This window comes from Chenopodium album, chromosome 20 (genome assembly GCF_948465745.1).
Source record: "Chenopodium album chromosome 20, dcCheAlbu1.1, whole genome shotgun sequence".
NCBI classification, from domain to species: Eukaryota; Viridiplantae; Streptophyta; class Magnoliopsida; order Caryophyllales; family Amaranthaceae; genus Chenopodium; species Chenopodium album.
In genome coordinates, this window is record NC_137853.1 from 6,851,900 (window position 1) to 6,876,270 (window position 24,371).

Consider the following 24,371-nt stretch of genomic DNA (forward strand, 5'->3'; position numbering starts at 1 on the left):
TAGTTCCCATTTTAACTGGGCACGCTTGCGGCTTGCCAATATAAGATTTTGACCATAAATACCGTTAGTTGCTTATTACATAACAATTGAATATTAATAATCTATTCATCGAGACGAATTAAATAAGACCTAACATGACTATGTTATATCTTATACTAAGACTAATTTTGATCTGCGCATGATTTTGTCATGCATTGCTAAACTTATACGTAGTACTCGTACTAAATAAGAAATGATATTGAAATTATTTCGCTTGAAAATCGTAAAAAGTTAAGAAATCATAAAAATAGAAAAGCTAATTTCACTAATTTACACGTGTTTTTGTCATGAATTCCTTATTTTATACAATTTCCAAAAGTGTATTTAATGCTTATATGTATCCTTATATGTATCCCTTAAGGCTACATATATTATTACCCTTAAAAAAATATGGAGGGAGTATTCACTATCAATAATATCCACCTTGTTGAAAAATGTACCCACATTTTTTTCCTTAAAATTCTAAAATTAGCTCAATGTCATTTTGTGTTTTTCTCCATATTTCTACCCAAAAACATTACTAGTCAACTACCGAACCTACAAAATATCACCCCCTTATAAATACTTCGTACGTACTTTGTATAAAATATAAAAAATTGTACTCCCTCCGTTCCTAAATTACATTCCTTCTTCTAGCATTTATTCCTCACATAATAGAGAGAAAGAGGAATGTAATTTAGGGATGGAGGGAGTACTGTATAAATGCAAAAGGTTGAAAATAAAAATCAAAGTTACCTAAATACGAAAATTTGGAAAATAAAGTGTAGTCAAAATTGCGTGAATACAAGTGTCCATTCCAAATTTCCAACCCCATTAAACGAGCTAAGTCAAAAAAAAAAAAAAAAAAAAATAAAAATTCCACGTAGTTTCTAAACTGACACATCTACTCCTCCAATATTGACGCTATTTTATATTTATCGCTGAACAAAATTCTATTTTCTCTTTCTCTCTCTTCCCAATAACAAAAATACAAGAGAGGGAACCAAAGCTAAAGCGTCAGCTCTAACGATACCGCCGATATTTTCACTCGCTTTCTATCTCCTCTACTATACTCAACCTCGATTTTCCGACGATTTTTCAATTTATCAGGTATTTTAATCACTACTTTTTCTTGATTTTTATGTTTAATTTTTTGATTTTTTTTTATTAGTGTGTTTCTTGATTGAATTTCCAGGTTGTAGCAGATTTTTGTTTTGGTTTATGCCTTTGTTTTCTTTTGTTTTTTAGGTTTTTGATTTTGTTTTTGGTTTTTCTGATTTGATTGGCGGAATTTTGTTGATGATTTTGATGTTATTTTGATTTGAGGAGATAAGGTTTTGCTGACTTGATTGTTTTTTAGCAAGAAATTTCTAAATTTGTCCGAATTTTTTCAGATGATGATTGACTATAAATTTGGTGTTATTATTGTTATTAATTTAAGTTTCTGTTTTTGCTGATGAATCAGTTTGTTGTGTATGATTTTTGTTCTTTGATCAATGATTGAAATTGATAAGCTTATGTTTGAGTAATTGGTACAATTGTGTGATTGAGTAATAGCGTCTTAGGATTGATCTACTGAAACTAAAATTTAGGGATTCTTCAGTATCGCTGCGAGTTTTTCGTGTTTGGTTTTGAGACTTGAAAAGTTTAATCATACAAACAAGTTGTATCATGAACTTATAAGTTATCATACACGGTTTTCAAATGTTGTGTTTAGTTTCGGAAAAGGCTTGCAATGACGATTTACAAACCCTTATTGTCCTGGCAATATGTTAAGGTAGAGGAATGAGGACACAGTCAATTTAATTATTAGTTATTGATTCGGTTGTTGTTTGTAACTTGCAAACTCTTAAGACGACTTGGATATGGCAAAAAAATTAATTAAGCAAGATTCGTGACAGAGTTGGCACTAGTTATATTACTCACTCTTGGTAAGAAGTGTTGGACACGAGTATGTGTCCAAGTGTCAGTGAAGGCCATATCCTAAAATGTGTGGCTTTATTCTAAAATGGAGTGTCTATGAGGCAAACCCATGTTTTAGTGTTGAGTATTGTTAAACTAATAAGTTTTATATACAGGTACTTAGGTGAAATGAAGGAACGAAGCAACATAAGTTAATAACTGTATCAAAATTAATAGCCATGTTTGACTTTGATGGTCAAGTTAATTTTTGAGTTGTATGTGAATAAATTAGCCTTATTAAGTACTCAGGGGTTCCTTTCAAAAAAATAAAAATTTCAAAATACTTGAGAGACATAATAAGAAAGTGAAAGTAGAAAATATGATTAAAGTTGACCGTGTTTGATGATATAAGTGAAATTGTGTCCTGATTTATTAAATGGATGATTGTTAAACAAGTTAGTAGTAGTGTCAATTTTTAAGAAGTATTAATTTGAGTAAATACTTGTGAAATGGAAATTATTGCTTGCTTAAGGAATATTTGCATGTTTGACAGGTAATGACATGCCTCATCTCCATGATGGGGTGCTCCTAGGAGCTAGTGTGATCTTTTGACTGTGTATTGGCTCTCCTCTGGCTCACTAACTCTTCCACTTAGCACTAGTGTGATCTTTTGACTGTGTATTGGCTCTCCTCTGGCTCACTAACTCTTCCACTTAGCACTATACATGGCATACCAGTTTGTTGTTGTGTTAATCACATTGGTAATGGAGCTCTTAGCAGCGCATAGCCTTGATTCATAAATCTATAGGTGGGCTTTCGAAAACATGATAAGTCCTGGTTGGTCCTACCATGATCAATATGATTATGGGTTCCAGATTCCTCAAATTATTCTTCCTCTTAACTTTCAGATAGAATATGGAATGAAACCATTGAAACCACCAACATTTTATATGAGAATCTTCCAGCAGAATCATTTCTCTTTATAGAATCATTTCTGTTCACGTGACGTTAGCATAACTTGTCAAGTTATCAAGCAACTCTTCAGCTACATGTTGTAGCTAATTGTTTCTTAGACAGCAGGCATAATAGACTATACATTATATTTTAGCAAAATTCAAATCCTCATATAATAAAAGGAATAATGCAGATTCATAGTGCTAGTTTGAAAGAAATGTGGATGAGGTATAACGTAGGATTGTATTTTTTTTGAAGGTTTTCAATGATTTTCTGTCAAATCAGAATATATTCATACATAAAGAAAAAATTAAAAATCTTGATTGTTGAGTAGTTTTATAGCCTTAAAATGTCAAAGTAACCTGGCATCTGTTCTGCGCTTTATATCATGGATTTTGAAATTTGTAGGGTTTATAAATCTGATCTTTTTGGTTGTGCATACTATGATGAATGTCTTCTGCTGCCTAATCTTGATGACGCTTTTCCTCACGCAATGTAGTGTGGGAGTAAGATTATATACATCTAAACCTCTTTGGATCTAGCCTGTGGCGGAAATTGCTCTGGGATGCTGCTGTTATTCTTCTCTTAATGCATTATTTACATTTGTGCATGAATTGTATTCTTTTGTGCAGGGAGACAACTAGAGATGCTCCAGGTGTATATAATTTTAAGTGGATGATAAAGTATAAGTGAGAGAATGGGAGGTTGTTGCTGTTGCTGCTTTTCGTCTAGAAGATCTGAACCAGCTAGGACCCCGACTTATTATTATGTAAGAAATTTCATTCTGAATACAACTACCCTATAAAATTATTGGACCATTATTTATTTTATTTTATTTTTATTATAAAGTTACAACTAGCAGTTCCAATTCATTATATAGGTCTCCTATCTAGTTTTGTCATCGTCTAGGAATAAAATCAGAATGAGCTAATAATGCAATTCCAAGCCTGATGCATCAGCATAACTTTAACAATGTTGTCATCTTTTGGTTAGAGTATTTTATGGCTGCTATGCTGTAGTTCAATAAGATGGAAATGTCATAGGGTGTGACTGTTGGAGTACCAATTGTAGACAGTAATTCTGCTTGTACTAGCAAGTTCATTGTAACATAATTTTGTATTTGTTAATTTGTTTTAAATAAACACAGTGCAATTTAATAACTCCTTTTATTTGTGCAAGTAACTAGGTTAAAATTATGCTGGCAATATGCAATATAGTTTGTGTTTAAGATTACGAGTCAAATTTCTTTTTGGGTGGAACTGTGTGACATGTGAACTCACAAGTTTTAGAAGATTATTGAAACTCTGGGAGGATCACGTTCAGGTTCCATAAAACATCCAATTATTAGTTTGTTACGAAGTTGGTGACTCAGCAAACTTGTGACCAAATGAACCTCTGATCAGTCTGATGTATGAATTAGCACCAGCTGATGTTTGAGAGGGCACCGTCTCGTGCAGTTATTTTTCTATCTTTTTTTTTTTTTTTTTTTTTTGGGGGGGGGGGGGGGGGAAGGGGGTAAACAGGTGCTGCATTTTAAGTTTGTGCTTTGTTGGTCACTATCTTGGTTAATCTATGAACTTTGTGACTTATTAAGGCCTAATAAGTAGTCTCTTTAGTTGTCTTGCCCTTGTCCTGTATTTTTGTACATGCTTTTTAAGATACAAATCCAAATGATCAAGAAAAATTCTTGTACACGGTAAGATTTTTGTAAGAAACTCCTGTTGAAATGAGAATATCAAAATACTCATGGTGACTAACACTCTCGTGGTGCGATGCGAGGATAATGTGGCCTAGGATAGAGAATATATTTTGGGTTTGATGAAGAATAGGCAGCTAGACAATGAGGAATGCCAATATGAATATGGAATTGCAAAGCTGTTAATGTCTGGGGTGATAATTACAGTGGAAGCCTTTTGTAAACTATGATTTGTTACTTAAATTGTAGGGCATTCTTGCTGTCAGATGAGTCCCAAACTGTCTTAAGTTCTTCTAATATGCTCCCATCCAGCCATATGTACTATCTTTACTTAAATCGATGATGCTGAATGTTTTGAACATGGTGACCTTTTGTAGCTCTAGGTGATATACTTATTTGCTTTGGAAAGCAGAAAGTAAGATGGAATATCTGCAATTTAGCTTGTTTTCATAAGAAAATGTTTATTCATGGTGTTAATTCATTGCTAGTGTATGTAATTATTTGACAAGCCCAGCAACAGTCAAGTCCATGGCCTAGTACTTTTGTATTGATACATGATAATATGAATAGGAACAATTACTAAATGACCCTGATATATTAAATATAGGCAGTCACTCTCACCACCTCTACAAATTACACTGTAGAGGTTCCTGAAGAATTTATATTGGTTTGAAGTTCATCATTCCTTTTTGTTATCTTGGTCATGTCAGATATTCTCTTTCAGAGTCATTAAAATTCTCAAATGCTATTGCAATTTTAATGTCTGGAGCAATATGTGCAGGTTGCTTAATCTTTACCTATATCAATATAATGTAGTAACCTCTGAAATTTTGTTTCAACAATTTCAACTTTCTTCAGTGCCCCAGAACGTCTGAGGAGCGTGAGCCCTTGTCAGCTAACCGTGGAATACCTCCCGGACTGGCAGGAGGACTGCTGGTTGATACCAATTTAGACACATCAAGTCCAGATACATATACTCCACCTCCTGCTCCTATTCCTTACGATGTTGATTTAGGACGTCCTCGAACACCACATGGTAGAGAGATTCATCTTACCAAGAGCGACACAACAAGTGAAATAGCAAATTCTGGTTCTGAGGAAGGACAGAACAATGCTGATTCTTCAGAAAATCAAGAGAAGAAAGAAATAGACGAGAAAACAAAATCTGTCGTGGAACTTACCTTATCTGAGGATTCTGAAGATGATCTTAAGAAGCCGATCGAACAGAATCTTACAATCATAGAAGAAGAAGATTGTCCTATATGCCTTGAAGGTAACAATTGGATGTAGCTCTTTCATTTCTACTTCCTGTCTTGTAATGAATTTTATATATGGGCTGGAAACAGAGTTAAAAGTAGTTATGTAAAGAACGAAAAGTTGAAAAGGAGGAGGGGGAGGGAAATGTAATGTCCAAACTACTGTAATGCATTAAATTCAAGCTGAAGGGAAGTGTTAAATCATTTGGGGGGACATATCATAATGGAGTTTGAAGCTCATTCTAAGTAGAATGTTGGGATTAATAAAAAATTGAAGTCAGCAAATGATGATATCAGCCTTTTTGTTGAGTGTTGACTTTCATATCTTACTATATGTCTATATGTAGTATTTTAAGCTTGTGCTATCTCTGATCTTGTTAATGTATCAGGTTTTGTTTAAATGTCAATTACATTCCTGTTGCTGGTTTTGTTTGCAGAGTACACAGAGGAGAATCCAAAGATGCTTACTAAATGCGAGCATCATTTTCATCTTTGTTGCATTCTCGAATGGATGGAAAGAAGTGAAACTTGTCCAGTGTGTGATAAGGTCTGTTACTGCATACCCTTCAGATTAATAATAGACTAGATTGATCTACCTTTCAGTTCCTATTTCATCTTACAATTCTCTTATTATGATGCAGGAAATGGTGTTTGATGAAGATTTTAATATTTAGCCTTGATGCAAGCTCAATTGTTTTACTTCCTTTCTTGTTATCGAGGCCTTGGCTAGAGTAGAATCATCTGTTTTGTGTCGCAATTGCAAGTTAGCTTCCACCTGACATGGGTGATTGTAATTAGACAATTCAGTGTCATGAGAGTGATGATCATATCTCTCGGCGTTTGTCAAACTAGTAGAATTTAAAACGGAGTAGGTAAACCGGGGGGGGGGGGGGGGGGGGGGGGGGAACAAAAACAAGAGTGTTGGGGGAGGGGAGGGGGGGGGTGGTCTTCTAGGTAGATTTTCCAAAAAGCTCTTCGGTGTTGGCCTTGCTATTTGATTGATGAATCGTTGGAGCTTCGATCAATTCAGTGACAAAACATGGTAGTAGGAAAAGGTTTAACATTCGGTAGCATGCAGTACAATGCAGTTGGGGGATTGAATTCGGCATTACCGATTGCATTGTACTGTATGCTACTTTTATACTGGAAATACTGGCGGGAATAAGCAGGTTCTTTGTGTTCCCGTTGTGTTGGTTTTTTCTGTCATTTTTTACATACGTGTATAGGTCCATTGAACAGAGTTTTAGGTGTTTTGAATTTTTTTTTTTAACCTTTTTTACAGTCGTTCTTACCTGAAGATTGGCTTTTTCTGCCGTGTGCTTTTTTCGATTTTGCTGAATTCGCGTGCATAATGTATATATTTCTTATTTTTATCGGATTGGATTCTTGGTTATTTATTTATGGAGGATTACAGAGTTGATGCCTGATGGTATTGTCATATATGTCAACAAACAAATACTCTCTTCGTCTCAAATAGTCACCTTTTTTTTTTTTTCTCTAAATATTTCCATATAAATTCAATTTAATAGCTAACAAAAACCATATTTCCTCATATCATTTTATCGTTTATATATGACAATTCTTCATATTTTTCTTTATATCATTGTTTGTACAACCTTTTATTAGAAGTTCTATCAATTGAATGTAATAAGTTGGTTTTGGTTTGCTTCAAATATCATCTTCTTCAAATCACATAAATTCGCGTCAATGAATCAATTTGTAATGAACTGATAAGTAGGCCTGTTCACGGATCGGATATCCGATCCGAAATGTGATTTCGGATCGGATATCCGAAGACTCGGATATCAAAAATTGATATCCAAATCCGATTTGAAAAATTCGGATATCTGATATTCGGATATCCAAAATTTTCGGATCGGATGCATCGGATATCCATTATCCAATATTAAGTAAAATTGTTATGATTACTTTCTAAACTTCACTAATTTTACCGTTTTTTTTATCGCTAAGTTGTACAAAATATATTAACAAAAATAGTAGTCCTTTTGCAATTAATATTATCATCAAATATATTAAGAATATTACAATAAGTTAATAATACAGGGTTAGTTTTATATGAACAATTTAAAAATTTTATATATATTTCACTATTTTAGGCTTTATATTTCGGATATCGGATATACGAAATTATGAAAACTAATATCCAAATCCGCATCCGATATCCGCTTTATCCGATCCGAAATGAAAACTCGGATCGGATATCCAAAAATTCGGATCGGTTGCGGATCGAATTATCGGATTTTCAGATTCTCGGATAGTTTTGTACAGGCCTACTGATAAGGACTACCTTGACTAAGTAACAAAATCAGTAACAAAATCAAATTCAAACTTAAATCGAATTCAAAATCATAATTTCACTGGGAAGACTAAGTAACAAAATCGAATTCAAACTACACTCCTATAGCTCTATATTATTGCATTATTGTTTTTGAAACTTAAATGTAAAAATTGAAATAATGTAGGAGAGTCAACGTTTTCCTTTATTTATTTATTTATTTTTTTTATGGTAAGGTGACAATTGTTACATTGTTAGCTATGAGACCAATGACAATTTAACTAACGGATCAACTCGCATATAAGAGGTGTGAATAGATGATTCAAATCCATATACAACGCCCCGGGGCGCTCGTTAGCAAGATTCATGTATCAATCACATTAATCCCCTAATAATGTGATTAATGTGATTGATACATATAGGAATGAATATTTGTTTCCTGTTATGCTATGTGGCATTAAAATAGTCCTCATTCATTGATGATAATAATTGACCTAGAAATAATAATGGCTTGTGGCATTCTCATCAATGTCATATTGTCATAAGTATCATTATGATGCATTCTCATTAGTATGATTTCGTAATTTGACTTGTTCTAAAAAATCCTCAAAAGTTATTATGAATAACTAAAGTGAACCCATGCTTCGGAAAATATCCAATTTACAAAGTACAATAATCTTAACAACAAAATATTTTTGACTGTTTTTTTGAATCAAAATACACTAAATTGTTCCATTAAAAATTTAAAGTGTAGTATTATCAACACAATCAGTTTATAATACCTATCACATTCATTCATTTACATGAGCTTAAAAAACCTAACTATTATTCGTAGTGTGCTACATGCAATAGGAGTTTTCTATGGAGGAGAGTCCTAATGTTCTCTCTTTTTCTAACCTTCATTTAAAAAAAACCAAAAAAAAAAAAAAAAAAAAAACCACTACATCAATTCATGATGTTGAGTTTTACACTGCACCTCTATTGGAAAAAAGAAATCACTAGTAATAGTAAGGCATGATATTGGTCAAATTGATACTTATTCAACTTTTTTTCTTAAAAAAAATAAAAAATAAAAACCTTGACCAAAATTTAGGCACTATTCACTTCACCTTATTGAAATTATTTTTAATTAACTAAAATTGTTTTTACTAAACTGAAATTATTTTTGCCGAACTTATAGTATTTTTAATGAACTGAAATTAATTGTACTAAACTAAAATTATTTTTGTTGTTCTGAATTATTTAACTGATTCTGTGCAGAATTTCTTCTTTAAAGTTACTGATTTTTACTATAATGAAATTATTTTTGCTGAACTGAACTTAAATTTCTAGAACTGAAATTATTTTTACTGAACTGAAATATATTTTACTGAATATTCTTTTTTAAGGTGAGATGAACAAGGTCTTACACATTAGAGTAATTATTGGAGTACTGTCCTTTTCCAATGATTTATAAGATTCAAATCCATATAAATCATCTGATTTATATCTATTTCCTCTGCTATTTTAATTTTGTAATGTTCTCTATTCAAATATCATTTTGTAAGGTTTAAATTGTATTTTAGGAAGTGTGAATTCCAATTCCTATTCATGCTACAAAGCATACAATATCAAAAGAATGAAGGAAGTAAAAGAGCTTCAAATACAAATTCTATGGGCTTGGCTAGTGGTCAACTACTTCCGGTACTGGTTAGAGTCTTGGAGGGTGAAACCCAAAACTTAAGATTAAATTTCATCTGCATGAGTATATTGTTGCTAGAAATTAGTAAATTGACGATTACATTTTGAAATTGGTTTCTATTAAGTTTTTTTCCCCCTTCCTTTTGGTGTCGAACTCTTCTTCCAACTCCTTCTCAAGCAAACACTCCCATTAGATCAGATGCTCAAACTAGTCAAGCCTTTTATTTCGTGTTGCTCCTAACATTTCTCAAATAAGCACCTCGTATTATGAAAAATATTCTCAAATCACATGCTTTCAAGCACGCCGACAATAACTTGGGGCTAACTTCAACATAAGTGGCTTAAATTCGAAAGCCATTAAAAATCACATAAAATAGATTTAGTCTTTTTTTTTAAAGACTAAACAGATTTAGTCTAATGATCAATATCATCCTAAATAACATAATTACAACAATAACTTATACGAAGAATATTTCTCATGTCAGATCATACATAATTCAGCACTGTAAAGGGGTGATATTTACGAGGGTTGAGGTGACTAAAATCAACGAATTATACAAATTTATCACATTGATGAAACAAAAAATGCAAATAAAATTGCAAACCGTAAATAAATCAATATGTTTTATATTAAATATGGGCCACACACTTTAGATATTATGACAATAATGCTGTTGATCGGACATTTTTGTAGATTTATTTATAATTTTGCCATTTGATCGGTACATTTTGTCTATCAACATGATAAATAAGGGCAACCTCCTAAAGCCATTGTATTGTTTTTATATCACTCGATCTGATCTATTTTATACAAGGTTTGCTTAATCCGGATTATTATGAGGTTATCAAATTTAAGACAATTATAAAATTAATCCAATCTTAAAATTAATGTTTGATATTTTTTGTTATTTCATCCCACCAAACCCTTGTAGTCAAAAACATAATTCCATATAATAACATGATCCAAAAAAAAAAAAAATCTTATACTCCATCTCTCTTTGTCTTTATAAAACACAAAACCAAATTTCTCAAAGTTCGAAAATCAAAATTATTTAGGGTTTCTTTCAAGCCCATCTTGTCTCTCCTAAAAAATTCCCTTTGAACCCTTAATTCGCACCATCATCTATATTCATATTGACCCAAAACAAACTACAATTTCTATTTCTCCTTAATTATTCTATTTTTCCCCTTTAATTAAAATTTCATTTCCAGCTAATTTCTTGATGATTGCTTTCATACATTTCCAAAACCCCCATTTGTTCTAATCTTAGCTTCCTAAAATTCAGACGCCCACCTTCCTATTCTTTTCATTTTTCTCATACACTTTTTTTTTTCCTTGTTTTTTTTTTTTTTAAATTTTAATTTTTTATTTTTAATATTTCCAGCGCTCAATTTAGTTCAGGTGGACTCAACTGGGAACAGAAGAAATGGGTGTTTGTTTGCATGTCCGAAGAACACATTGAGGTAATCAATTGACTTAAAAAGCTATAATCTTTGATGCCCATTTCAATTGAATTGATTAAAAATGTTGTGGTTTTGCTCTGTTATCAGTCATTGAACCTAAAATTAGAGAAACAGAGTGATTTTGATGGAGTTTTTGTAGTAAAGATCAAATCTTTTTGCTCTCTTCAATTCCCATTTTAGCATTTGTTATAGGCTTAATTGATTTGGGAGGAATTGAGATAGGAAAAGAGGGGAAATTCATGGCCGAATGGTCGATTTCCGATCACCGGGTTGAGGTGAATTGCACTGATAATAGTGAGAGCAGTGAGCTAATTAATGGGTGTTTGTTATCTAAGAGTGATGATGATGTGAAATGGGGTGATTGTGATGACAATTTGCGCGGTTTGTTTGATCAAGTTTTAATGGTCTTGTCAAGGGGTGTGTATGCCAATGGGAGTAGGCCGATTCCGGCATTGTTGGGGGACGGTCGAACTGTGGATTTATTCAAGCTGTTCTGTTTAGTGAGAGATAGAGGCGGTTATCATTCGGTTTCGGAGGATAATTTGTGGGGCTTAATTGCTGAAAAGTTTGGGTTTGAATGCACAATGTGTGGATCCCTTAAGTTGATCTATTACAAGTATTTGGATGAATTGGACCAATGGTTGAATAGAATTACTAGAGAAAAGGTTTCAGCAAATGGGAGTTATGAGTGTGGAGGTAGTTTAGGGTTATTGTCATTAGAATTGGAGAAAAGGTTAAGGAATTTCTCAACAGATGAGAATGAATTTAATATGGATAATAATGGCATTGGATATGATAAGATTTGCAAGAATGTTAAAGTCACTGTGAAGGAAACTTTGCATTTGCCAAATGCTGAAGAGGGAACCGAAGTGCATAACGTTGTGGTTAAACTTGCTGTTGATGATGGGGATGGATTATGTGATAGTAAGGAGTTTATTGGAAAAGCGAAGCAAGGTGTCGTTGATGAAGATAGTACTTCTCGCAAGAGGAAACATGACATGTTTGGAGGTACGCTGGGCTGGATGATCAAAGTTGCAAAAAACCCTTGTCATCCGTCCATAGGAGTTATGTCAGGAAGCTCTAGATGGAAGGAAAGTAGTCACAAGGAATTCTGGTCAATAGCACTTATGGTCCGGGAAGCAAGACTGCGAAAAAGATATACTGATTCAAATGATCAGCAATCTCATTTTCATCAGGTATAACTAGCCCCTTCTCCATTTAATTTAATTTTTTAGATGGTCAAATTATATGATTAAAAATTGGTTGAAGCTAGATCTAACTATGTCATAGTTTTGGTTGACGCATTTAATATAACTTTAGATTATCAAAAGAATTAATGTACAATGATTAAGTTGAAGATAATGTTACCCACCTATAACGGATGGGTGATACACTGATATACAATGATCAAGAAACTTAGGTGTCTACTCGATAGGTATTAATGTTAACAGAATCTTGGACTTGTATGTTTGAATATATGTCCAATTTCCATCTAGTTTGCTCTTTGGAGTCATAAACTGCCACTTTTGATACGGACTTATAGGATAGTTCATAGTTGATCTCATCAATATGAAAAGATGAGAAATGGTTTTCATGTGTATAACAGTGCTAGTATAAGTAGATTCTAATGATATCATGCATTTATATCCAACTTATTTTTGTGATAGGAATTGTTTGGCACTTTCAACTTATTTTTGTGATACATTTATATCCAACTTATATCCATCTTGGAAATGCTAGCATTGTGAAAATTATATCCTACTTATTTTTTATTTGATCAAAATTGGAATGATGCTTAATCATAATTTTGTGAAATTTTTTCGGAGGCTTTAAAAGAAAATCTTGAGAAAGCGGTCAAACAGGTAGAATTTTGACATGATTGTTACGTCATAGATTGGTCTCTTTCTTGAAATGTCTCTATCTCAGTGTTTCCTAGGAATTGTTTGGCACCACGAAGGGTGATACTGAAAGGGATTGATTATATAGGCATATAGCATGCTGGATACAACTAGATACTACGAGTCAAGTTGAGTTGAGTTCTATTTTGTTTAAACTTGATGAAGATTATTAGAGTTCCAGCTTAATTGATATTGAACGAATTTGGAATTCTAGCTCAAGCTTGATTTGTTATAGTTTGGTTTGTTCAAGCTTTGCTCATGAACATGCTCGTTTGCATTTAAGTTTGAGCTTGAGCATTAACAAATTTATTTCAAGTTTGATAAAATAAATGAGCCTTAAGTACCTTTAAAAATTAATTTTGGAATTTCTAATAACCACATGTATTTCAATGTTTCTATATACAAAAAATTCGCCAAATTTTCATGTAATGAGATTTTTTTATTTTTTATAAGATATGCATAAATAACTGAAGTAATTTTAAAATTTAAGATATTTTTTCAAGCTAGTACTATAATTTTTTTTTTATACGGAGCATGAACAAACTTACAAACAAACTTAAACAAGTTGTTCACGGATATTAATGAGTTGAACCTGATGTTGTTTGTGCTTGGTTTATTTGTAATGATTTGTTCGAGCTTGTTTATTTACTTAACTAACGAGTTTTTACTGAACTTTTTTGCAAGTAGTTCGCTAGTGTATTAGTTTGTTTGTACCCCTATAGCTAATGTACTTAGGTGCTAAATGTCATAGAATTTTTTTTTTTATTTATTTATTTATTTTTTTTTTTCTAGTTGCATTGATTAAAATACATAGAACATACCCTTTGAACTATATGGTAAATGGGATGAGAAAAAAAAGGGCTACTTAGTCTTAGAACTTACAATGAGGTTCTGTACAAAAGAAATATTGAGCCAGGGGCATATGTTTATACTTTTGTTAGATCAAGGTTTTGGAGATATAGGCAGCTTCCTCCCCCTCTTGACGATGTAAATGAGTATGGTAAAGAAGCAGACAACTAATATCCAATTGTCCTTAATAACTGACTTCAATGAAGTGTCATTTCTGAATTCCAAGACTTTATTGTTTGGTGTTTTCTATTTTAGATTGCAGTGTCTCGGATGATTTGCATGAAACAGGCAAAGAGAGGGTAGAAGATCTATGTTCAGATGAGCTTTAGAAAATTTGAATACTCTGTACAGGACTTGTAGTGGAAATTCAATTCTAGCATCTTGGGTAATGATGAATTTTGTGGGATATACTGGACTACCTTTCTTGGTGGAGGATAATTAAATTGTTAGAAAACAAAAGAAATTCCATATATGTGGGAGCATTGACTGAAGCAGATACAGAAATGGAAGTAAGAGGGAATTGTGGGTAGGAATATTGAAAAGAAATCCATCTGGTTTGAGGTGTGCTTTTCATACTTTATTGTAGAAAAGGATAAACATTATTGAGCGTCTGTAAGAACTTACAGATATATAATGTTTAAGAGGCTTTAACAATATCTGTAAGATGGATGGAAGTCATCAGATATGAAGGAATGGATTTAGTAGTCACAACGTAAAAGAAGAACGTATGAGATTTAAAGGGAACAAAGAAGGAAAGCGTGATTGAGGTTAGATAGTGCATTGTTACTCTAGGTTTCTCTTGTGGCGACATTTCTTTCACCCTTTTATCCTTTAGGGACTCTATCAATGCATACAAGATGTGACTTCATATTGTTCCATTAGCAGACTTAAGAAGGGATATAGAGCTTTTTATGATCATTTTCTGGCTGCAGCCTGCATTTAGCTGTTTACTTGGAATTTGGTGCTATTATATTCTATAAAAGGCCTTTGATCTTTTTTACTAAAAGTTGTTAAAGTATGCCCACTTTAAGCTTGGAGTTCTATTATGAGTCATCTTAACTTATCTTGTTCTAGCCTTTTAGGCTCTCAAAGGATCTTTAGGAACATAGCTTATTTGCCGTTTGCTATTATCTCTCCTAAACAAGCCATCCATTTTAAGGGATTTAAGTTTCAATATGAGACTTGGTGGTGCAATCTTAGATACTTAACTCTTTGGTATCCCATTTTATATTGAAAAATAATGTTAATATATTGAAATAACTTTCTTAAATATTGTATTAGATAGTACAAAGGGACGAGAGGATGGTAAATTTTAAAATTGGAAATTTTAGACTGAATATTACTCCTCTGTTTTTTTTATTTTTTTAGGTGCATTACTTTCCGTTTGCAAGCGTTTTTTAAGTGCACCACTTTTTTTTTTTAATATTTTTTTTAATATATCTCTCTTTTTACATTCTTTGCTTTTACTTTTTAATAGACTATTACCTCACTATCTATATTCTATGATTTTTGATTCCCCGACAAACCCCAATTACACAATATTTTTAAAACTTAGTGTCGGTCTACATGACTTTTAATACGGATTTAGTGTTAATGCATGCGATGCGTGTGTTCAAATTCTATGTTTACAAGTTTGGTCTTCTAATTTTTTTATTTTTTCAAAAGAGTCACAATATTCATATGAAATGAATATGGGTTATATAATCAAACTTTTAAAATTTGATTGTCTATTCTAGTTTGATAACATTGAAGGGTGTTCATAACTCGGTTTGAATCCTAAAATTGGACTGGCGAAGAGAACCGGTTTGATATGTGGGTTGAGATATTTATATCGGTTTTCTGTTTGGTTTGGTCTAAACCATTCTTGGATTAGACCAATTAATTTGTTTAACATTAAGAGGAAATCTTCTATAATGTTTAATTTTTACCTTCAATATGCTAGAAATAATATTTTATTATGAGTTATTTTTATGTTAAACATTCAAAATAGGCATTAAACGATTATTTTCCTTACATTTTTTTTCATAATGTTATAAAAATATTTAAAAATATAGGAAAAGTTCTTAAACCAGTCTAAACCGCCTCGTGTGGTCCGTCCAAGTAAAACATATTCGGTTTGCGGTTCTTAAATTTTGAATTTCCGGTCTTTGGTCCGGTCAATTCAAGGCAAGCGAACAAACTTATTAACATTGTATTTTTATAATTGTTTAAACTGTTGTTCTAAGTAAGTCCATTAATTGTCCATTGTTAAATATTTATTTATTTTGTGAAGCTCTATCAATTATTTTACTTTTTTTTTAATTTCTAAATCTATTTTCAATTAAAGTGAAAAGGGTATTTTGGGCTCTTCTTTCTTCCTTCACTAAATAATAGAGATTCTAAAAAATAAATACCAAAACACAAAAAACAAAAGGTTGAAGGTGTATACGAAACTTCTTAGCGGTAACAAGTAGATATGGTTATTGGATAAGGTAGCCTAATGATAATAGGGTCTGGGCTAATTTATAGGGCCCTTAATGGACAATACCTTTAATAGACAAAACCCTTATTGGGTAGGGCTAATATAGAGCTAAAATGTTTTTCCAATTTAATACATAAAGAAAATAGATAATGTTAATAAAATTAAATTCATGTTTTCGTATTTATAATAACATTAAACTATGGCTTTGTCCAATATTTATTTTAATTATAGTTTGTTGCCCCACCTATTATCAACCTGCCACCCGTTTTGGACTTATAAAATGTGACCTTCTTTGATCTGACCCAAACTGACCCTGATCCGTCCTGCATTGACCGTCCTTGATCCGACCCGCACTGACCCTAACCCAACCCGCCTAATAACTAGGTCTAGGTACAAAAGTAACATCTAGGGCTATGTTCGATTTAACTTAGGCAATAATATGCTTATTTCATAAATAGTAAGTACTAGATTTGACCATAGCTTTTGAACATGTTATTGTTTCTCCCATCGTTTTTGTTATCTTAAGTGAACCACTTTTATCTACACGAAGTTATGGGAAGTACAGTTGATTTAAGCAATATATTGTTGAAGTAGGATTTGTTGGGGAATTAAAGTTGTAAAAATAAGAGATTATAGGTTATTCGTTTCTTCATTTTCCTAAGTTTTACTCTCTTATTGTTTTCGTATTTTAATTAAAATCCACATAGGTACTTCATATAATACAATATATTTTGTAAGATAAAAAAATACTCCCTCCATTTCATTTTATTCTTCTTATTGTAAGTTTGACACTATTTATAAGTTTGAAGAAACTTCCAAATTACTCTTATATATAGTCATGTTGGGTATTATTTGATATATTTCTATCAGTGGTTTGTTAATTTTCAATTGTTATAATTTTTTTAACTAGTATACAACCAAAGAAATTTATGATCAAAGTATTGCATTAGAAAACATGCACAATGAAAACGTAAAGAAGATTAGTATTGGAGGTAGTAATAATGACATTGCACTTCAAAAGTTCAATTTGATGTATTCTATTATTAAGATGCAGTAGATGAAGAAAATAATGAAACATACTCCCTCCGTATTATATTGATTGTTACGTTTTGGGTTAAGGGAAAAAATATAGTGGATTAAGGATTACTATTCACACATCTCAAGTATTTTGGGAAAGTTTTGACATGTACTCCCTCCGTTCCTAAAAAAAGGTTATGTTTGATGATTTACATGATTGAGGGCCTGTTCATATTTACTGAAGTGAGTTGAACTGAACTGAACTGAACTGATTGGAACTGAACTGAATTGAGCTGAAATGAATATTTTATGTGAGAGAGAAATTAAGAGCTGAACTGAACTGAACTGAACTGATTGGAACTGAACTGAACTGAACTGATTGGAGCTGAACTGAATTGAACTGAACTGAAAATAAGTAAATGTGAATAGACCCTGAGTATTAAGGAAAATAAGATAGTGTAAAACAATTTTAAAATTAACTTTATTTGAAAATAGGAATATTTTTATTGGGAGTATGTAAATATTTTTGTAGATAGAAATAATTGCATTGGGAGTATGCAAATATTTTAATAAATGGGGATAGTCGCATGGAAAATATGTAGGTATGAAGGGGATGTATTAAAAAGTATAATTATTTAATTTAGGAATTAATTGATACGTTTCATAAACCCCTGTGAGTAACAAACAAAGAACTTGTCAAAAGAGGCAAACGTAACAATCAATATGAAATCAATCAATCAATCAAAGCCTTAATCCCATAAGTGGGGTCGGCTAACATGAACCAAATTTGATTATTCCGTATAGTTATCGAGATAAATCTTCCTCCTCCATCTCTTACGGTCCAATGCTTCATCCTCATGAACAATCAATATGAAGTGGAGGGAGTAAAAAAATATCCTTTTTTGTTCATAAGATAAAGTGTTGCCATAAATGTTTGTGAAGAAATACTCCATATTTGTTTATTTAAAAAAGATACACTAAACGTCTAAACATATATTTTAAAAAACAAGGCTTGGTGGAAGGGTGATGACATATACGCACATGTGGCACCAAATTATATTGAAAGAAGGGTGACACATAATGTTAGCATGTTGTTCTAATGACAAAATCATGTATTCATCTGTGTAATTTTGGGCTGTATATTTCATATTCTTTAATGATGGTGGTGAATGGTTACTTGCCTTGGCTTTCTTACACCAATATTATCAATTATCTGAATGTTTCAATAAATGCAGAAGAAACATAAGATGCATCCCTCCATGTATGAAGACGATATTATCTCTGATTCTGCTGAAGGACTCAGATGCAGCAAAAGGCTTCTGTCTTTAACGAATACTTCTCCTTGTCAATGTTGCAAGTCATTCTCCGTTGAAAAGTGTAAGTTCAATAATCCTTCTGAGTATCCACTCCAGAATGGATTACAAAAAGAGCTTGAACTTGCTAACATTTCAGAAACAAAGAGAGTAGTTGTTCCAGCTTTTGAGGATTACCCTGTCGAGAAGTATGTCTTAGTTGGGCCGCAATTTCAAGCTGAGGTTCCTATCTGGACTGGCATTACTTCCGAGAGTGATTCAAAATGGCTAGGCACTCAAATCTGGACTCCTGACATGCAAGAAGTGAATTCCAGTTGTGGAATCAAACTCGTGGGGAAGGGAAGACTCGAGTCATGCAGTTGCTTTTTTCCTGGTTCGGTAGAATGCTACAGATTTCACATTGCAGAAAACAGGATGAAATTAAGGCGTGAGCTGGGTTTGGCTTTCTATCATTGGAAGTTTGATCGTATGGGTGAGGAGGTTTCTCTTTCTTGGTCAGCCGAAGAAGAAAAGAGGTTTAAGCAAATCATCAGATCGAACAATCCATTCCTAGGAAAACCATTTTTTCCTAGGAAATCAAGGATGGACTTAGTTAGCTACTACTTCAACGTCTTTCTTATCAAACGTAGAAGTTATCAGAATCGAGTGACCCCAAAAGAAATTGACAGTGATGATGACGAAACTGAATTTGGCTCTGTTAGTGAAGCATTTGGGAACAAGGCAGTGAAGGTCTTAGGATCAGAGCCCCTGAAATGCTTCCAAAATAAGCAGGTTATTGATTTGGACTAGTCTGCCAAAATTTCGGGTATGAGAGCATACAGTGGCTATCTTCTAATGTTGCAGCCGTCTGTTTCCCTGGATTTGACTAGCTTCATCGTCGTGTCATGCCATGTGTGGCTGTGCTTAGCCGAGTACATGAATTTGGAATAGGGGAAGTATGGTATGTTAGCCAAAATTTGTGCTAGTCAGACTCACAGATACAGACCCTCATTTACCAGTCTTGCAAGCGTGGTTAGTTTGTAAAGCTGTTTAACTGACCACAAAGCTTCTCAGTTTTGATAAATTTTCTTTCTTTTTTTTTTTTTTAGTTGAATAGATGATACAGTAGAATCTAGTCAAGAATTACATGATTCTGGAGTTCAATGGTACATATTTCTTTCATTGGAAGTTTGGAAATGCTAGGTTATAGAATTTTCACAAAGCTTTTATTCTTTGTAGATGCTTGCCCTAACGTTTACAATGGTGATGCTACCATCTAGGTAGATACCGGGTGGAACCGTGGAAGTAAATGCATACAAGAAAGAGTGCAAACATCTAACTAGGTAGATTAAGAATAAGTAACGGCATAAGAGATGATATCACAGCAATGAGCCAATAAAGTCGTTTATGAAAGGTATAAGCGTGTAGAAAACAATCTCTCTACTAGTTGTGTCGGATTATTATGGGTTAAACACAACATCGACATATATAATTGAACCTTCTCAAACCCGACATTGCTACACTCATTCTAAAGACATTTGTGTACTTGCATATATAGTTGCATGATGATTAATGGCTAGCCAAAGAGCAAGTGCAAGCAATATAGCTAGCCATGTTACAAATTTACAATGAACGTGTTGAAATAAAAGTGACCAAATTGGCCGACATTGAGTGTGACAAAATTGACCTCTTGCATAGAGAAAAGGATAGAATATACATAGGTCTCAATTAGCATTTACTAGTAAAGACTAAAGAGGATCTTATTCTTTACAAAATGGCAATTGGTATGTTATCAAAGACTATTTACGGTGGGAGAGGATAAGAAAGGAATGAATGAGGGGAGTGGAAATCAATGCATTAGTGTCCTCGTTTGTGTCAATTTGTTGGTAAAAGTCTTATCACTAATCTAGCTATAATTTGTCTTCTACGCACCAATTTTGATTTTTTTTTTTTCTCATATTATTATTTTAGGTACCATCTTCAGAGATTTCATTAGTGCAAATAGGCAAATATGTGTGTTGGGAGTTTAAGATATACCACTAGTTTGACATTTAGTGCTTTTTTCTTCTTTTTTTTTTTTTTTTTTAAGGTAAGGAGAAAGACCACGGTTTTTTTTTGGTTCAGTATTTGCAGGTCATATACTTTAAGAGTGAGGGGGAAGGGTAAGGGATCTCCATTCTCAAAGGTCTCTAGTGGGGATTGAACCACCAACCTCAAGGTTGGAGGGTGACAATCCTTACAACTAGACCAAGCTTAGCTTGATAGTTTAACAATTACTTATGGTGTAACTATTTTACACGCTTTCTTGAATGTATATACACTCAAATGTATGATAGATAAGGTATAAACATATGTGTATTGTGTACGAAATTTAATAAAATAACTAATTGACAATTTAGTATTTTTCTTATAAAATAAAAGGCAACAATTTAATATTTTACCTGTTAGGTCTCAAAATCAATAACAAATTTTCCATTTTTTCCCTCTTGGCTAGGTCATATTGACCGTAGTGATCGATCATTATTTTTCACCTAATATATTTTGGACGCAAGTTCCCACCTAAAAAACAAGATTATTTTAGCCAATTAGTTCAAGTTTTTTAGTAACTTTCATCGTTTTGATTGTGGTATATTGACCCTTATTAGGCGAATTAGGTCATTTCCAATCATACCTTAAAAATATTAGTACGTGATAATGACCCATTATATTTATATATGCCTAAATTTAGGAAATAATGGAGTATTGAATTATTGTTCCAACTATTGAGGAGAAGTGGGGCAAAGAACACAATACTGTTAACAAATGTATAAAATCTTGGAAGATGAGTGTTATTTCATCCACGCGGAATCTTTACCATGAACACAACAACAATTTTAGCATTAATTTAATTCATAAATCCCTAGTTAATGAGTTTTTAATAAGTAATCGTACATACTTGTGTTACAAGTTCCAAGGTCACAAATTGTTGTTTGAATATTGATAATATGTTCCTTCCATATTAGACAAAATAATTCAACCGAAGATTAGAGGTAAACCATGTGGTTTATAATAAGTTGCAAGCATAATGATGTCCTTGTACATTGCATTAATATTTCTTTAAGTTTTCGTTGGTGCTGCGCTAGTAGTTATCCACATCAATCTTAGCCATGCAAATTTCCTATGTTGCGAGGGGGATTTACTAATATGACATGAAGTTAAACAAACATATTAAACCACATTGCTAAAAGAATATAAACTAATATGCACCTTGTTTACTAGTTTGACGAATATTATCTACTATGTATATGTATCTGAGACTAACATGTGTGACAATTCATCCTCGAGCATCCTAACGAAGGAAACATAATTATTGTAAATTTTAACAACATCTATTAATATATAAACGCTTTGCTCCCCACTGAAATCCTTCAAGACATGTATTCATCTCCGTATGTAAAGCTGATTGAGCCAAATCGTGGGCCACTCCCTTAACATACCTTGATTACCAAATTCCATAGTTTTCACTTTTCAGGCACCAACCCAATCCCTATCTATGTATATATTTATACGAGTCATTTACCAATATTGCCGTCGCAAAGTACCACCCCCACCATCATTCGATAAAATAGGAGGAAGACCCAATTTCTTATATTGATGATAAACATAATTGTATCTCAACACGGCACATTGTAAATAAAAAGCAATTTTTTAAATATTTTATTATTTTATGGTACTTTTTCGCTTTCGTCGTCACAGCGGGTTCACCTCTGAACTCCATTGAACTGGTCGACACCATGCTTGAATGCTTGACCTTGCCTAGTAACTCGTCGTCCCTTATCTTTTTCACCCGCTTCTTTGCCATTTCGGACGCCGAATTAAACCAAAAACCCTAAGAAAATTGGAGAAATTAGGACATGGTTAACCCTTAAGGGTATGGTTTGTCTTCCTCTTCCATTAAAGTTTTTCGTGTGTTTCAATTTCTCCATTGAAAGTTATTGTTTCCATTCATGGAGGTGAGTGAATAGAGGAAGAGATAGAGCTGATCACACTGAGCCCGACCCACTAGCCCGACTCGATTTTGGGAGAGTTTTGGCAAAATTTTCCAGCCCGAAATAGGGTCTGGCTCGGCCCGACTCGATTTTTTAAAAAGTTTGGGCGAGTTTGGGAAATGGATTTTATGCATTTGTAGTTGATTTTTTTGGACCGGCCTGAAATTGGGCCGAAAAGCCCGACTAGTTTAGGCACATATTTTCCAACCCGAAGCTTGGCCTGACCCGACCCGAGGAATGAGCAAAATTTTTTAACCTCGGCCCGGCTCAAACCCGATCTGGCCTGCCCAATGATCACCTCTAAGATGAACATATGGAGGAGCGAGAGGAAGCCAAATTAAGATCAATTTACAATAATAACCCCACATATATACTCAAAATGACACAATACACATTTGAGGTCGGTATGGTCTTATTTATCAATTTAAGAAACATGAACTTACCCGTAAAGTAGCATGTATAAATCCACGATAAATTGATAATGAGATAATGAATAACGTGTAGAAGTAGAAGCATAATTTTTAAGTTGTAGCATTCATTATGCCACATCTAATTCGAATTTGACATTTATAATAAAATAAATTATTATTATTATTATTATTATTATTATTATTATATTTTTTTTTTTTTTTGTAGTCAATTGAAATATGACTATCATAATGTTTTAATGATTATACAATCCATGATTGTCTATTTTTTTCTTCACGTAAAAAATTATATTTCTTTATCTTTGATGTAAAATAGTTATTTATCAACATTTTATGTATCCAATTTTTATTTTCATTTAATTAATATTAAAATACTAGTTGTGTATAATGTGAAGAAAAAAAACCTAATCATATTATTTTATCATTACATGCTATGGTAGTCAATAGTCATATTTCAAATGACCACTATAAAAACATTCAAGTATTATTGTCAATTGCTTAATTTTCCTTTCAAATAATCTTAGAAGATAGATTTACATTGTTGACAATTTGACATTGATTAGGTTAATCAATGATAATAAAAGCATGGATTTTAAGAAGAATTTATCCGATATGATATGAAAAGATGTGATTTTCCAATATAATAGAAGTTTGATTATATTTTCGCTGTAAATCTTCCAATATCATCACTGATTAATATTATTTCCTAGATCGACACATGCATTCACCTATCATTGAATCATTTTACATGTATCCAGGTGCATCTAAAATCATAGAGGTAGGTGCACTGTACCCAAGGGTAATTTTATTTTTTTCCGCTTATTTTAAGATTTTAAAAAGAGTAAAAATTAATATATGAGCAGAATCGAAAGGTACCCTTGGGTGACCAAGTGTATGTAAATTTTTTTAACCTATCATTGCATGGTTGTCCCTTGGGTTACCCAAATGTATGTAACTCCAAATAATTTCTATGCCAATTAGGCAATTAGCTCTTTATTTTCCCCTTACTATATAATAACATAAATAAGCATATACGAAGATTTATAGCTACAAAATAGTTACATTGTATGTTGCTCTAGCTTTACAGGGTACTTACCTTAAAAGGTTGCATATATCAAGATTAAATCAAATA

The 24,371-nt window shown here is 32.7% G+C and overlaps 2 protein-coding genes across 2 annotated transcripts; both read left to right on the forward strand.

The window, feature by feature from the left end:
* The first annotated feature begins 977 nt into the window (after positions 1-977).
* On the forward strand, positions 978-6,660 carry LOC145598311 (putative E3 ubiquitin-protein ligase RHB1A). Its single transcript, XM_081654649.1, has 5 exons — positions 978-1,128; positions 3,507-3,643; positions 5,429-5,843; positions 6,264-6,373; positions 6,468-6,660. The coding sequence occupies exons 2-5, from the start codon at positions 3,572-3,574 to the stop codon at positions 6,498-6,500; spliced, it is 630 nt and encodes a 209-aa protein (XP_081510775.1). The 5' UTR covers positions 978-1,128; positions 3,507-3,571; the 3' UTR covers positions 6,501-6,660.
* Positions 6,661-10,882: 4,222 nt separating this feature from the next.
* On the forward strand, positions 10,883-20,071 carry LOC145598635 (AT-rich interactive domain-containing protein 2-like). Its single transcript, XM_081655013.1, has 3 exons — positions 10,883-11,266; positions 11,354-12,462; positions 18,727-20,071. Exons 2-3 carry the CDS (start codon positions 11,506-11,508, stop codon positions 19,591-19,593), a joined length of 1,824 nt encoding a protein of 607 aa, XP_081511139.1. The 5' UTR covers positions 10,883-11,266; positions 11,354-11,505; the 3' UTR covers positions 19,594-20,071.
* Positions 20,072-24,371: the final 4,300 nt, after the last annotated feature.

Excerpts from the sequence above, each read along its gene's own strand:
- LOC145598311 (XM_081654649.1), top strand. The coding sequence starts at position 3,572 with ATGGGAGGTTGTTGCTGTTGCTGCTTTTCGTCTAGAAGATCTGAACCA. Across the intron at positions 3,644-5,428 it reads GGACCCCGACTTATTATTAT|TGCCCCAGAACGTCTGAGGA; the intron begins GTAAGAAATTTC and ends AACTTTCTTCAG. Across the intron at positions 5,844-6,263 it reads TTGTCCTATATGCCTTGAAG|AGTACACAGAGGAGAATCCA; the intron begins GTAACAATTGGA and ends TTTTGTTTGCAG.
- LOC145598635 (XM_081655013.1), top strand. The coding sequence starts at position 11,506 with ATGGCCGAATGGTCGATTTCCGATCACCGGGTTGAGGTGAATTGCACT. Across the intron at positions 12,463-18,726 it reads AGCAATCTCATTTTCATCAG|AAGAAACATAAGATGCATCC; the intron begins GTATAACTAGCC and ends CAATAAATGCAG.